Source organism: Paramormyrops kingsleyae, chromosome 7 (genome assembly GCF_048594095.1).
Source record: "Paramormyrops kingsleyae isolate MSU_618 chromosome 7, PKINGS_0.4, whole genome shotgun sequence".
Taxonomy (NCBI): domain Eukaryota; kingdom Metazoa; phylum Chordata; class Actinopteri; order Osteoglossiformes; family Mormyridae; genus Paramormyrops; species Paramormyrops kingsleyae.
The window spans coordinates 33,094,673-33,108,885 of NC_132803.1; the positions used below are offsets into that span (position 1 = coordinate 33,094,673).

At 43.0% G+C, this 14,213-nt stretch overlaps 1 protein-coding gene across 4 annotated transcripts; it reads left to right on the forward strand.

Moving 5' to 3' along the window:
• The first annotated feature begins 240 nt into the window (after positions 1-240).
• lmnb1 (lamin B1) lies at positions 241-14,201 on the forward strand. Of its 4 annotated transcripts, XM_023845289.2 has the most exons (12): positions 241-1,006; positions 7,236-7,392; positions 8,602-8,727; positions 10,726-10,896; positions 11,556-11,681; positions 11,876-12,096; positions 12,187-12,252; positions 12,480-12,705; positions 12,872-12,976; positions 13,088-13,207; positions 13,307-13,417; positions 13,693-14,201. In XM_023845289.2, the coding sequence occupies exons 1-12, from the start codon at positions 645-647 to the stop codon at positions 13,732-13,734; spliced, it is 1,833 nt and encodes a 610-aa protein (XP_023701057.1). In that variant the 5' UTR covers positions 241-644; the 3' UTR covers positions 13,735-14,201. The 4 variants fall into 4 exon arrangements, with proteins under 4 accessions (XP_023701057.1, XP_023701056.1, XP_023701058.1 ...); XM_023845288.2 differs by lacking the exon at positions 13,693-14,201 and having other exon boundaries at positions 13,307-13,662; XM_023845291.2 differs by lacking the exon at positions 12,187-12,252 and having other exon boundaries at positions 242-1,006.
• Positions 14,202-14,213: the final 12 nt, after the last annotated feature.

The window sequence follows — 14,213 nt, forward strand, 5'->3', positions numbered from 1 at the left end:
TGAGTCAAGTTCTATATTGTATTAAATTCAAGGTGGAAAAGTAAGGCGGACATTAGTCGTGCAAATCGAGACCCGCATAGCCCGGGAAAAAAATCACAGCTTTTGACAAACCGCACGTGCGACGGGGGCTTACCCGCAGCGCGTTCCCCCTATTTTGAATTTTGTCCTGAGCCTTGAGGATGCGGCCCGGCGCGGTCTGCCATTGGTCAGTGGCGGCGCGTCGCCGTTACGCTGCGCGAGCGGCCATGTTAGTCAAGCCCTTTCTTTCATTCGGTTGGAAGACAAAGTGATAGACGCTTTCATGAGCTTTACGGTTTTTTTTCTTTCTTCCTCTTCCCCTTAGTTTTTTTCTTAGCATTTTAACTGGCCTGTGTCTGTTTAAATTAGCGGTGTGTTTTTCGAAAAGGTGCTTTTTTCCCTTCTTAGCACCGGCGTAGCTAAATCTCCAATTTACGACGAAGTAGCTTAGCTGAATACACATTTTTTAAGCAGACCTCTCTGTTGGCTTATGTTATTCTCGTCTTAATTCGTTACAGAAAAAACACTATTTTTGTAGAAGATTCAGTGTGGAATTTATATAGGCCTTTTCCCAGGAAAAAAAATATATTGGCCTAGATAATTTGCTACTGCATTTTTTTATTACAATGGCGACCGCAACTTCGACCCCGGCCGGGCAAAGAATAAGCACCCGCTCCACCGTTAGCACCCCGCTTAGCCCCACCAGGATATCCCGGCTGCAGGAGAAGGAAGAGCTGAGCAACCTGAACGACCGCCTGGCCGTCTACATCGACAAAGTGCGCAGCTTGGAGTCGGAGAACAGCGTGCTTCACCTGCAGATAACCGAGAAGGAAGAAGTGCGGAGCCGGGAGTTGTCTGGTCTGAAATCACTGTACGAGACGGAGCTAGCCGACACTAGGAGGTCCCTGGACGACACCGCCAAGGAGCGAGCACGGCTGCAGATCGAGCTGGGGAAGCTCAGGACCGAGCACGAGCAGCTGCTGCACAAGTAGGTCGCAATGCTGGACCGCTGTTTTGCTGAATAAGTCCGTCCCAGCGGTTTATTGTAAGTTATGTATGTATAAGTCTCTCAGGGTAATATGATCTTTAACATTGCCAAAGAGAGGGTTTCAAACGTAGGATTTGCAGTTACTTGGTGCTTGTTTTTCCTAAATTGGTGTTTGAATTTTTAAATAACCAGATAATGAATAATTAAACGGTGTAATTTTGAAGATCATTTTAGGTTTGTTTTCAGGTTTTTTCTGCCGTAAGCTGGTTTAAAGACAACTTAGATCGGTTTTCCAGTTCTCCAAGTGCCACACCTTTTAGATAGTGAAGGGGAGGAGCGCCTACCTTAATTCATTTGCTTTCAGTGGAGTTATGCAACACAGCGTATTTTTTTTACCCATATTGCATTGCAAATGTAGGAGTTTATCTGGCTGTGTTATTGATTCGTGGCTTTTTAAGTTTTGTTTCCTATCTAGGCATGGTGTGATTCCATTTGCTTTGAACACGTGCTTTGCTTTTATTTTAAGTAGTTTTTTTCTTTTGTTCTAAGTTACTGTTTTGTGGTTGTTGCACATAAGAGTCGGTTTTCTGCCTATTTGGAAAGTCTTGAAAAACGATATATCTCATAGTATTTTTGAGAATGTAACTGTAAGAATAAAATGCAAGTTATAGAATTGCCTGGCTTTCTAACTCGTAATATGAATCTGGTCATTCAGTACGAATTTGGTGACTCCTTTAAATCTTTTCCTCTGCATCCCCATACGTGTAAGATAAGCTTTTGGTCTTAAAATGGCTTTGTAAATAAAATCTTCACGTTTTTCATGCTTTTCTGTATGGTGAACCGTTTTCGCCTTCTGCTTTGATGACCCAGCATTCAACTTTGGTTTGAATTCCGTTTCTTTTGTGCTTATATAACATATTGCAGTCACCCATTTGCTTACATTTAAACTTACTTTATGTTTTGTCAATCTGAGTGTTGATCTCATTTATTGCTTCTAGAAATACGTCATATATTCTGCATTCCCACTCTCCCATAAGAAAAGTCTTTCATAATACAGTTAAATAACAAATTACCTGGTCTGTTCTTAGCATCTAATGGCATCTTATTTTAGGTATTTGCATCTTATTTTGCAGAAAACATGCATGTGCAGTCATTGCTCACTGCAACTGAACTCCTTGCCAATACAAGACTACATTCTAAGTAAAAAGTAGTGGGTCTGACTGGAGCAGGTCGGTTGTGAAATGACTCTATTTTTAGATGCTAGAATTGCACCCAGCACTAAAAATACAGACTGTCAGAAGTAGCTGTATTGATGGTGCTTGTTAAATCTTCATGGCTGTGTGCTGCCATACAAAGGCAAAATGCCATAATATACATAAAATACATATTTTATTAAAATGAAATTATGACTAAAATTGTGTCTCTTCGGCTTTGTTTTCTCTCTTGACAACATATCTTGTCTACAGGGCAGACAGTTAAAGAACTTTGAAGCCTTTTTTTCCCCAGTTTCAGTGTAGTTGCTGTGTTTCGCCTATGTAGGGCAGTATAGTGTTTATAGAGGAAACAGATGGGCCAGTATTGTGGTGGATGACAGACTTGGTGCAAAGAAACTTCATCTTCAAGAGCTCAGCCAGGAAATACCAGAGGACCCATGATATATGGCCAGGCGAGTGGGACACTGGAGTCATAATGGACTTTGTTGGATACCAATAGGGTGGAAAGCCCCCAAAACTAAATGAATGTGACTAGTCATATACAGTGGTACCTCAGAACTCGAACTTAATCCGTTCAGAACTCCGGATCGAATCCTAAAAAGTTTGAGTTCTGATCGAATTTTCCCCATAAGAAATAATGGAAAACCAATTAATTGGTTCCCGGTCCCCAAAAATTACACAAAATAGGTTTTTTTTTTTTTTTACCATTTAAACACAAAATGAACCGGATAAAACAAGAAGAGCATATACTGTGCTAAACACATCTAAGCACATTTATCAAAACAGTAATTTGTAAATTAAGAAAATAAATGTATCCAAACAATGTGTCCTGCCCCGATCGTCCGCTCCTTCCGTGTGCCACGCCCCCTTGTTACCCCCATATGGAATCCCCGTGTTACCCCCATATGGAATCCCCGTGTGATTAGCTGTTTCTGGTTGTTGTCATTAGTCCTCTGTATTTATTCCGCGTTTCAGTTTGTTTCCCCAGTCTGGTCATTGTATTGTCTATCTGCGTTTTGCCTGCCTTACCTGTAATTAAACCCCGATACCCTGACGTCGGCGCCTTTGTCTCCGTTCCGTCCCCGCTGGGCACGACAATATTATTATGATTAAACTTATTAATGGTTTATTATTAATATTAAAATAATTAAGAAATCTTCATTTTTAAATGTATTTTATTATAGAATAATAATTACTGTTACTGTATCATTGTCTAAATGTATTTTTACTGTCAATATATGTATTCAGCTAGTGTGAACATGCACGATGCTATTACAGCAAATGCGAGGCTAAGACTGAAGCATTACCCTTTGTTTCCGCTGAGAGACATGCCGCGTGACTCATTTCCCCGCACGTACAAGTTATCTTAGGTCTGCGTTCACGGTTTGACTTCTGAGATTTAGATCGAGTTCTAGGTAATTTTTTTTCGAACTGGTTGGTTCGACTTTTAAGAAATTCAAGTTATGTGTTCGAGAACTGAGGTACCATTGTATTGGCATTCTCTTTCATATCATGTTCCCAGTTGTGGGTAAGGTCTTTACTTTTACCAAGGGTAAGCTTACGAGGCGTATGCATGTGTAAGCCAGTACATCCTTACACAGCTGTGTTTATTGGTTTCTGCCTTGTCTGTCTGTGTCACCTGTCATCCTGCAAACCTAAAATGTTTTTAGAATAAGAAAGCATTTGTGAAATGTTATGGTGACTCAACATGTAACATCTGCTTCCACACGCATGAGAAAGAGCTCAGCATTTGTGGTAGCATGTGAATTCATGTGCTTTCCAGAAACAACGGCACTTTTAACCAGTAACACTGGCTGAATGAGACCTTGTGAACAGCCATTTGACTGACAGAAGCAGCAAGTATGGTTGTTACACCTGTCTGTAGATTAATATATGGCAGATTTTTTTTTTTGTGGGGTGGAGGGTACCACTGAACTTATGAGTTCCTTTGGAATATACTGTAGAACTTTAAAAAAAAAAAAAAAAAATTTAAGAAAGCATTTCAAAGCTGAACTGCAAAGAATTTATTCGTCAGGAAATGCTAAATTCTCACACAAATTTTATGATTTTTCTAAATTGAAATATGGCTGCATGTTGGGGCTTGAATCACACTGGCTGTTTGTTATTGTCTCTGAAACACCAGTTGAATCATATTCACTCAGCCCAGCAAAGTGTGTTTCAGAGGCTTGCTGTCAGCTGTAAGCATGTCATGCGGCATGATGTCGTCTCTGTGCTCGTTATACCTCAGGGAAGGGAATGCATGCTTGTTTGTGGAGTGAAGAGGCAGATATTTCACATGCACATATGCAAACAGTTGGCTATAGCAAGCATTTATGAATGAGAAGGTTGTAGATGTGCAGCTTTTAGTGACTGGAGTGTAGAACTTAGCTCTCTTTTTTTTTTCTTCCTTCCCCTTTTCTTAGTGTAAATCCTTTTAAGACCTTGTTTGACATCCTAGGAGGTGTTCTCAGAACTGGACAGTTGGCTTGCATGGTCAGATGCTGTAGGCTATAGTTGGCTTTGTGGCATAAAGAGATTTTGATTCCTGGTGTGAGTGATTGAGCAGCTGTGTGATGTTGGTGGATGTCAACCTCCTCCCCACGCCATATGTCCAGTCTGCTCCTTGAACAAAATGTCCTTTTGTGTTCTTATAACATTCCATTTAGACACACTGTTCCTTATTGTATAGTTAAAATCTTAAACTCTGTTTTTTCCCGACAAGCATTGATTTTTGAAAGATTTATTTTTAAAAATGAGCTACATAAACTGTGGCTAACTCCTCTGGCCTCACCTCCACCTTAATATCAGGGTAATTGGGGGCAGTGTGTGGCTCAGCAGGTTCTGATGCCGTGCTTGTGATTGGAAGCTCGCCAGTTCCAGCAGAGTGGTTTCACTGTTCGGCCCTGAGCAATATCCTTCACCCCCCAATTGCTCCAAGGATCGTCTGATCCTGCTTTCTCAAAAAAGTATGCCACTTTGGGTAAAATTGTTTGCCAAGAAAACAAATTGTAAATCTAGTTATCTTTCAGGTTAGTTTTTGCCTAGCAGAATAGTTTCTGTCCAGCTGTCAATTAATTCCAACCCAAATGACTCGAGGCAGCCTGTGAAGTATTTCAGTTAATTTTGACAAGAATGTGTTCCGTTGTGTGTCTTATGGTGCGTTCGATTATTTCTCTCCGAGTCGGAACTCTGATGAAAACGTCACGAAACATCACGAAAAACGTCACTTCCTGTTGGAAACACGCCTCTTTTATGGCATTGATGTCGGACAGAATTTTCTTGTCTGAGTTTCCCCTGTGATGTAGTTTCAACATGGCGGCTTACACACTCAACAGTAATTCTATTTTATAAATCTTTAAAAATGTTTATTTTAAGCGTATTAATACTTAGAAATGTAATTGCACGTGTTCGGTTTAGAGAATACCATATTATGACTGTAAACAGTATCCTAGCATGCAATATCATATTTTTACCAGACTTGTTAGTGTCTTTGGTTTGTTTGTAGTTTGTTTGCCTCTCGAAAAAAGAATATCGCTATGAATGTACTAAAATATTTTATAAAGCTTTTAATGTGATTTGACTGGTTCGTGTTTCTTGTGTGTTTGTCTCTCGGAAAAAATAATCTCACTCCAAAACTAAAATATAAAGCAACAACACGAAGCAGCATGTTCATGGAGGCAGCCATGTTTGTTCAGGGATGTGGTAGCTCGAACGGGAGATTGTCGGACGTGATGTCACTGAACTCGGAATTTGTGAGTTCCGAGAGAAAAACGAACGCACCATTACAGCCGTGTTTGGGTGCAAACCATGTGGATTCTTGAGGTTTTTCTTCCATTCCTGTACTGCCTTTGCCCTGTTAAACTCCTCCCACCCATGTTTGTAGGCTAGGGAGTTATCTCACCCACCCCCCCCCCCCCCCAAAGTAGGGGCACACAGAGTTACTTCTTTCAGACAGACATTATATCCGAGGGGTAGTATGTAGATGATAATCATTTGCTAATAAGCATTATAACTGTTGTTTAACTGTGGTGAATCCCAAAATGAATCCATTGACTAGATCAGAGATTTGTACAAAACCACAAATCCCTCCGAAGGATGTGGACTGACAGGCAGGAAATGAATCTTCATTACTTTAAGGCAGATTCTTCCCTCCAAAACATGTCATGGTCTCGATCATCTATATTGCTGAATATTTCGCTGGCGGCGTCTTTCTGGTTTCAGTCTACAATAATTTAACTTGGAAGACTTGCTTGTCCGTTGAATTAATTTTTTCCCCCACAAACTGCTACTCCTGAATATTCGTGCCTGGTTCCATAACCAGAATCATGCATTATTGCAGTCGGTTTGATTACGTTTACATTTATTTAGCAGACAAGTTTATCCAAAGAAGGGCGGGTCAGCCAATTCCTGGAGCAATTGGGCGTTAAGGGTCTTGCTCAAGGGGCCAATGGTGACGTCACTCTGTCAACTCTGGGGTGGTGACATTCTGAACACAGGCACAGCATCCTGACCTGCTGGGTCACAAACTGCCACATGTTTGTGTGTCACTGTATTGTCAACTTCATAGTTATGTAAATCTAACTAAATTTGAAGGGTTTTTTTTTTTTGCTACATCATTCAGGATAGGATATGTTTATGGTCCTGCTGATATCATCTGGGCCGAGTGTGTTGTTGTCTTGTCATAGTTGGTTTATTGGGCCACATTGTGTCCTGTTGTGGTAATTTGTTTTCATCTTGGTGGTGGTCAGTGATGCTTTGAGTGTTTTTATAGCTAATAGGGACAGCTTATTATTCTGTTCATCTCCAGATTGTATCTTTGCGTTTAAAAAGTCAATGAGAATGAATAATTAAACTGAATTGTAAGCACTTTTGTAGATATCTTGAATGGATTAATACTTTCAGGGAACTAATGAGGATTCCTTTACCCCTATTAAACTTAAGGCATTTGGTTTTCCTGTTCCTTACTTCCACTGAACCTCTCCAGCATTTTATATCGAACTGTTCTATATGAACAGCTATGCCAAAAGGGATGCTGACCTGGCCAACTCCCAGGCCCGGCTAAAGGAGCTGGAGGCCACGCTCAACTCCAAGGAGGCTGTCCTGGCCACTGCAATGTCTGAGAAGAAGGCCCTGGAGAACAGCCTGGCCGAAGCCCAAGAGCAGCTCCTTGAGGTAGGTGCTTTGCTCATACATCCAGTGTTTTTCTTTTCAACTATGGGTTTAACTTCATTTAAGATCATTTTCCTAATTTCATTATTTGAAAAGCATATTCTGTCTCCAGTAGAGGGTGCTGTGGCCAGTAGTTTATTTTGCAGGCCGTTGTTGGAAAAATGAGCAGGGTTCACAAAAAATGCTACAGAAGTATTAACCATGAGTACATTCCACTTAGATTATCGGGTGACTTTAATATGTCTTTTCTAGGGATGGACGATCCACATGTTTTCAGATCTGATTCCGATAGACAACTGCCAATACCGACCAAGATTCCGATACAAGAGCTGTTTTTACTTTCTTATACTTTATATATAATTTTTTTAAGCTAGTAAATATAGATGGCAAAAAATGTATGACAAAATATTTAATTAGCATACTACAAACATGCATAACGTACTGTTTCTCCTGTTTTTGCAGTTCAATATGAGTATCTTCAAAGCAAGTATACACAAGTGGCGAATGCTTATAATTTTTACACAATTTTTCTCCCATTGGTGTCAGCTCAGTTACACTTTGTTGTGATGGCAGCCCCTCTTGTATCACAAGCTGCAGCTAATTTGCAAAACAGTCCAAGTTAGCGACTCCCAAATCATACATTGCTTTTTTTTTGTCTCGCACAGTTGCTTGCGCTTTAAGTGGGATTGTCCATTAAACGCTATTCCCACCTCTCAAAACTTTATTTTACAAAGATTGCAAATCACTGTACTACTGGTTTCTGTTAAAAGCGTAAAATACTCCTCGTCCGTCATGCCTTATCTTACCCTTCGCAGTACGAGGAGTGTATGCGCATGATGTTACAGCAGGCGGAAGTTACTGTACTCACACCCACTGAGTAGCAACAAAGACTGAGGGACAGCGTTGGCGTTTAAATTTGAACGCCTCAAAAAAACATGTAAAATGGGAAAGAGCCATCATGCAATTGATTGTACAAATAGCTCCTATTTCTTGTTAAATCTGTCTTTTTAGAAATTGCCAAATCTAAATAAGTAAGTATAGGATGTGGATCGGTCACGCATGGCCGGTATCCAATCCATCAAATAGGTCTGGATCGGCGGCGATCGAATATCGGATCGGTGCATCTCTAGTCTTTTCCTTAACCTCATCATCAGATGGTAGTCGTTTGCAGGTCCTGTCCCTGGTGTTGATCACATATCTGTACTTACATAGTTGGATGCCGGCCTGGCCTCGACCAAGAAGCAACTGGGCGAGGAGACGCTGCTGCGGGTGGACCTGGAGAACCGCTGCCAGAGCCTGACAGAGGAGCTGGAATTCCGCAAGAATATGTTTGAGGAGGTAAGACCCACACATTTGCTTCCTCAGCAAGCGTTTGCCGTTTGTAGTTAAGTTAATGTAACACTGGGCAGAGAACAAAGGTCTTCCATCCTGAAGTACCAGAAGGTTTTATGTTCATTGCTCATGATTTTTTGCACTAATGGGAAATCCCCGAAGAAACTCAGAGAAGTCATTATGAGGGCTCCCCTTTTGACTGCTGAGTGACTTGTGTCTGAACTGCTGAGGTAGGAGGTCATGTTATTGCCATTTACTTTACCCTGATGTGTTTATGGGGCAAGATGCTGGGAGTGCAGCTCCAGGTAAGGAATCAGCATGGTGAATGGCTTGCAGTCCACACTTCAGCTGTAACAGTCATTAGCTTGCTGCTAGTGGGGCATGAGTAATCTGTTTCCAGTCGGAGAGCAATGTGTGATCATACGTGGTGGAAACGCAGCGTATAGCACTCTTAGCGAATGTCTTGCTCCTGGTGCATATTGGCTGCCAGGCCATTGTGGGGGGTGATGGTGATGTTTAGTTTGATTCATCTCGCATCCTTTCTAGCACCGGAGGTGGACACAGCAGAGTCTTGTTTTAATTCTGCCAGAAATGGTAGTATTTGATGATAGCTGTAATTAGGTCGGAGAGATACTGATGTATTATGTGACGTTGTAGAGTTTTTGGATTATTTTATGCAATTATTTGGATTAATTAACGCAAATCCTTCATTCAATGGTGTAGTGGAGGGTAAATGCACATAAACGCCATTTATGCACCTTTTAAATTTACAAAACAGCATTTACGTTAAGGATATGAATAGTTACCCTCCCTATTTATTGCTGTGCATATAGTTTACCCACCTTAAATTTCTTGTTACCACTACACCACTGTTTCATTTCTTCATGATAGAAATTCATAGTAATATCAAATGTTGTAGTACTCAAGGTCTCGATCTTGTCTTTGAATCAGCCGTATTTGTACTCGTTCTTGTCATGAACTTGGGATTTTATTTCGAGACCAGCCGAGACCACAACTCGGAGAATATTCCTGCTAATGAGCCATTTACTGTCAGATTGGATAACTTCTCACTTCAAGTGCAACCAATGACGTTACTGCCAACCTCGTTACCCATCCCACCCCTTCACACACGCACGTGTGCACATGAACACAGGTGAAGTCGTGGTTGTCTGGGAAAGATGTCAACACAATCGGCTATTATCAAATGTGGCTACATGTACCACAAAGTGTTTACCTTACCATTCCATTAGGGGGGTGCCCCAAGTTAATTTTATTTTATATATAGCGCCAGATCACAACAGAAGTCGTTTAAGGCTACCTTTCCTATAGAACAGGTCTATATCTTGTCCTTTTATTAAACAAACTAAATAGCCTTATCTTATCTTATTTACAGTTCATCACTGTACACAACCAGACACGCTTTGAAACTAAATTTGCCGCCTGCTGTTCACAGGTTTTTCCTCACCAATCGTCTTATTTGCACCATTCAGTCACTAAAGTCTGTGGCGTTTCACGAGAGCGCAAGCTGGTGCATTTTTAGCGTAAAATGCGTAAAAGGCTTTTTCTCTGCAATAAATGTTTACTTTCTTTGTCCGTAATAAATGCAGACACACTCCTTCGCGTGCTCTCTCCCCCCGTCACATATGTGTATCAACATTAACATTTGAGAATTATTTAATAATATTCTTAGTAGCAGCAGCGGTAGTCTGTGCTTTTACATTAAAAACTGGAGTACTGAATACATTATCTAAAGCACCATGCTGGTTGCACTCTATAAAAAAAAAAAAAGATTTTGTTTTTCATTACATTAATTCAGCAGACACAAAAATTTAATTTTTCTGTACTCTTAATGTAGCATACATTTATTTTTTATGTGGGTTGCTGGAAACAACATTTGTACAAAAACAGCTTGGGTTATTGAAAAATGCTGGAAATTGAATTGGTTCGATTAATCGATTATCAAAATGATCGTTAGTTGCAGCCCTAATGACATCCCCATGACAGGAGATCAAGGACACACGGCGGCGGCACGAGACCCGTCTGGTGGAGGTGGACTCAGGAAGGCAGATGGAGTACGAGTTCAAACTGGCGCAAGCCCTGACCGACATGCGGCAGCAGCATGATGAGCAGGTGAAGCTCTACAAGGAGGAGATGGAGCAGACCTACCATGCCAAGGTGAGGCCCGCAGCACGTTGAATGCATCCAGATGTGTTGCCACCCACTAGGTAAAACAGAGATGGGCATGTCCAGCAAACCTGCGAAATCAGTTTGCGAGTTCATTTGAAGATAGCCTTCTGGTGTTCACAAGCTGCAGAAGGTTCTGTTGAGACATCAAATCTTTTATGACTTTGATAAGGGAAGTCGGAGTGCTCAGTCAATCATAATAAAGTAGCATTCTTGGAAAATTCTGGTCTTTTGTGCAAGCTTCATTGAGGTAAACTGGTACAAGTTCTGACATAAGCAATCAAGCTGCACGATGGATGGATTGAGTGGAACAGTGTTGACTTGCATAGCCTCTACAATGTTCTTTTCGTAAAGGGAAATGGGTGTATCCTTCAGGTTGGGAGCTGTATGCATTTCAGTCTATGGAGCTTGCATGTAAACATGCTCGTCCTGTCTGTTCGCTTTCATAAGGTCTGTACATTCGCAGCTTGGCAGCAAAGAAGAACAACTCGACTGTCGCATCCTGAAATGTGACTGATTTCCTGTTTTGCGGTTTGCTAAGATCGTCGGCCTGCTCTTGCCATGCCCAGTTCCTCATTTTGATCGTCCATCGCCGGAGTGCACGGTGACGCTTCATCTGTACTGACGGTACCCTAACTTGCAATTTTCAGCTCGAGAATACACGGCTGTCGTCTGAGATGAGCAGCTCTTCGGCCAGCCTGGCCCGGGAGGAGCTGAAGGAGTCTCGTCTGAGAGTGGAGAGCCTTGCTGCCCAGCTGGCCAGCCTGCAGAAGGAGGTGAGGGCTCTTCCAGGCGTGGCCTGTCACCAGGAGTGCCTAAATTTGCACTTCTGTTTATCTGTGCAAGTGCAAGAGTTTGAAGTAGTCTTGCAATACTTTTAATGCAGCTGGTTGTCAAGAGTTGCTACCCCGTAAAGAGCTAGGGTCAGGTTCCAGGTTCCCATCGATTCACAATCTCCCCATCCCTGCAGGCTCGTGGCTGGCAGGACCGTATTAATGAGCTGGAGACGGCGTTGGCTCAGGAGAGGGATGCAGGTCGGCGCACCCTGGCCGAGAAGGAGCGTGAGATCGCCGAGATCCGCGCCAAAATGCAGCAGCAGCTGGACGACTATGAGGAGCTGCTGGATGTCAAGCTGGCACTGGACATGGAGATCAATGCTTACAGGAAGCTGCTGGAGGGCGAGGAGGAGAGGTGATGTGGACGTGCGCCAACACCAGGGCCCCCTTGCTGCCGGGCCCAGAACCATCAGTCTCTTACTTCCCTCGATGTCTTTAAAAGCAGGGGTAGCACAGGGAAGCAGGTAGCGCAGACGTGCTGGTGCAAGTCCCAGGCAGGGCCTACAGCAAGGTACTTTACTGGAAGGGATTAACAATCCCGGGATGGGAATGGTAGCTAGACCGAGTGCTTATTCCCGGCGTTAAAGATCTGAGGGACCATCTGGTGTGGAGAAAGTAAACAATACCTCAAGCTTTTAGGTCGAGTAACTCCTGGATTGTGTCAAAAACATCCTATATGTATAATAGCAGCAGCCTTGTCTGTGTGTGGCTCACTGCTAAGGCCCCCCCCCCCCCCAGGCTGAAGCTATCCCCCAGCCCGTCGTCCCGTGTCACCGTGTCCCGCGCCTCCTCCAGTCGCAGTGTGCGCACCACACGTGGGAAGCGCAAGCGTGTGGATGTGGAGGAGTCGGAGGCGAGCAGCAGCGTCAGCATCGCTCACTCCGCCTCCGCCACAGGGAGCGTTTGCATCGACGAGCTGGACGTGGATGGGAAGTTCATCCGGCTGCACAACACCTCCGAGGAGGTGAGCGCCAAACATGCTTAGCCCAAACAGGTTTCTGTTTTGCCCCTTTCTGCACGCCCACCTCCACAGATGCAGTCGGATAACGTCCTTATCACTGTCACTGGTCTTACCCAGTACCTTGGAACATGAGTGATTTATCCTCAATGTTCTGACGCCTTCCTTGCAGGACCAGCCAATGGTAGGTTACGAATTAACCAGAACCATTGGAGATACCTCAGCTACCTACAAGTTCACTCCTAAATACCTCCTGAGGGCAGGACAGAAAGTCACGGTATGTCAGCGACCGTCTCCTTGCTTTTGAAAGGACCAATTGGCAACACAAATGTTGGCATCTCTATCCTGTGTAGTGGAGGCATCCATGTTATCCTCCATGTCTTATCAGATCTGGGCCTCTAATGCTGGTGTAAGCTCCAGCCCCCCCACTGACCTCATCTGGAAGAACCAGACCTCCTGGGGCACTGGCCAGGACGTTCGGGTGGTTCTGAAGAGCCCCCAAGGCGAGGTACGGCTTGGCTCCGCTCCACTGCCAGAGAGCTGTAGGCTTGGCCGGGTGCCTTCACCTGGTGCTTGGTTATAGTCTTGTGATGCCCTCCCTTCACAGGAAGTGGCCTTCAGAACCACTATTTTCAAGACTGCAGTGCCGGAGGAACGAGAGGATGAAGAAGATGAAGGTGAAGTTGAGGTAATTGAGGAGGACCTCTTTCACCAGCAGGTGAGTAACTCAGGGTGCACATCCTCTCTCTCCCTCCATACCGGAGATGTGGAGTAAAGAAGCCTTACCTCAGTGGGACGGTGGAATAAGGTCAAAAGTGTAATATGTGAAATTCGTATTTCAGATACTTTCTGAGTTTGCGTGATTCATGCACAGGAAATGATATCAGTTGACATTTGAGTCTTTCTGAAACTCAGCTGGGAATCTGCCGGATCGCTGGCACATCACTGACCGGTTTGTGGTGACCATCTGACCAGGGTATCTGTCTTTTCCAGGGAGACCCCCGTGCCACTAAGAGAGGCTGCATCATCATGTGAGCCAGCAGCCGCTGCTCCTCTCACCCGGCGTGCTTTCAGCTGCCAGCCCAAATGGAGCTGAACTAATCTTTTTCTACTGTTTTAGTTCATATTATCAAACGTGTGTGAATCTTTTACTGCAGATTGTAAACCATTTTGATACATTTATTTTTGTGAAAGCAGAACACTCATGACTTGTTTTGTATGAACCAAATCTTGTTTTTAATGGAGGACGTTTTTGTAGGGTTAGGTAATGAAACTGACAGGTCTTTAAAAGCAGGGCAGCTTGCAGAATTATCCTCCAGGTGCTGTGACCTTTTTTTTTTTTTTAAAACAACTTCTCTACTTTTTTAAATAGTATTTTAAAGCCTTTATAGAAAGTGATTTTTTTTCCATTAAATGTAGTAGTTTAGATGGGGAGGACATTGCATATGTTGGAATGTAGATTATGCTTTTATGTAAACACAATAATAAAGTTTGGAATCATGTTTGAGCCTGTA

What these genes read in the sequence shown, in the direction of transcription:
- lmnb1 (XM_023845288.2), top strand. Translation starts at nt 645, where the DNA reads ATGGCGACCGCAACTTCGACCCCGGCCGGGCAAAGAATAAGCACCCGC. An exon ending in TGGCCAGCCTGCAGAAGGAG is followed by an intron (nt 11,682 to 11,875) that starts GTGAGGGCTCTT and finishes CCATCCCTGCAG; the next exon opens with GCTCGTGGCTGGCAGGACCG. An exon ending in CAGGCAGGGCCTACAGCAAG is followed by an intron (nt 12,253 to 12,479) that starts GTACTTTACTGG and finishes CCCCCCCCCCAG; the next exon opens with GCTGAAGCTATCCCCCAGCC.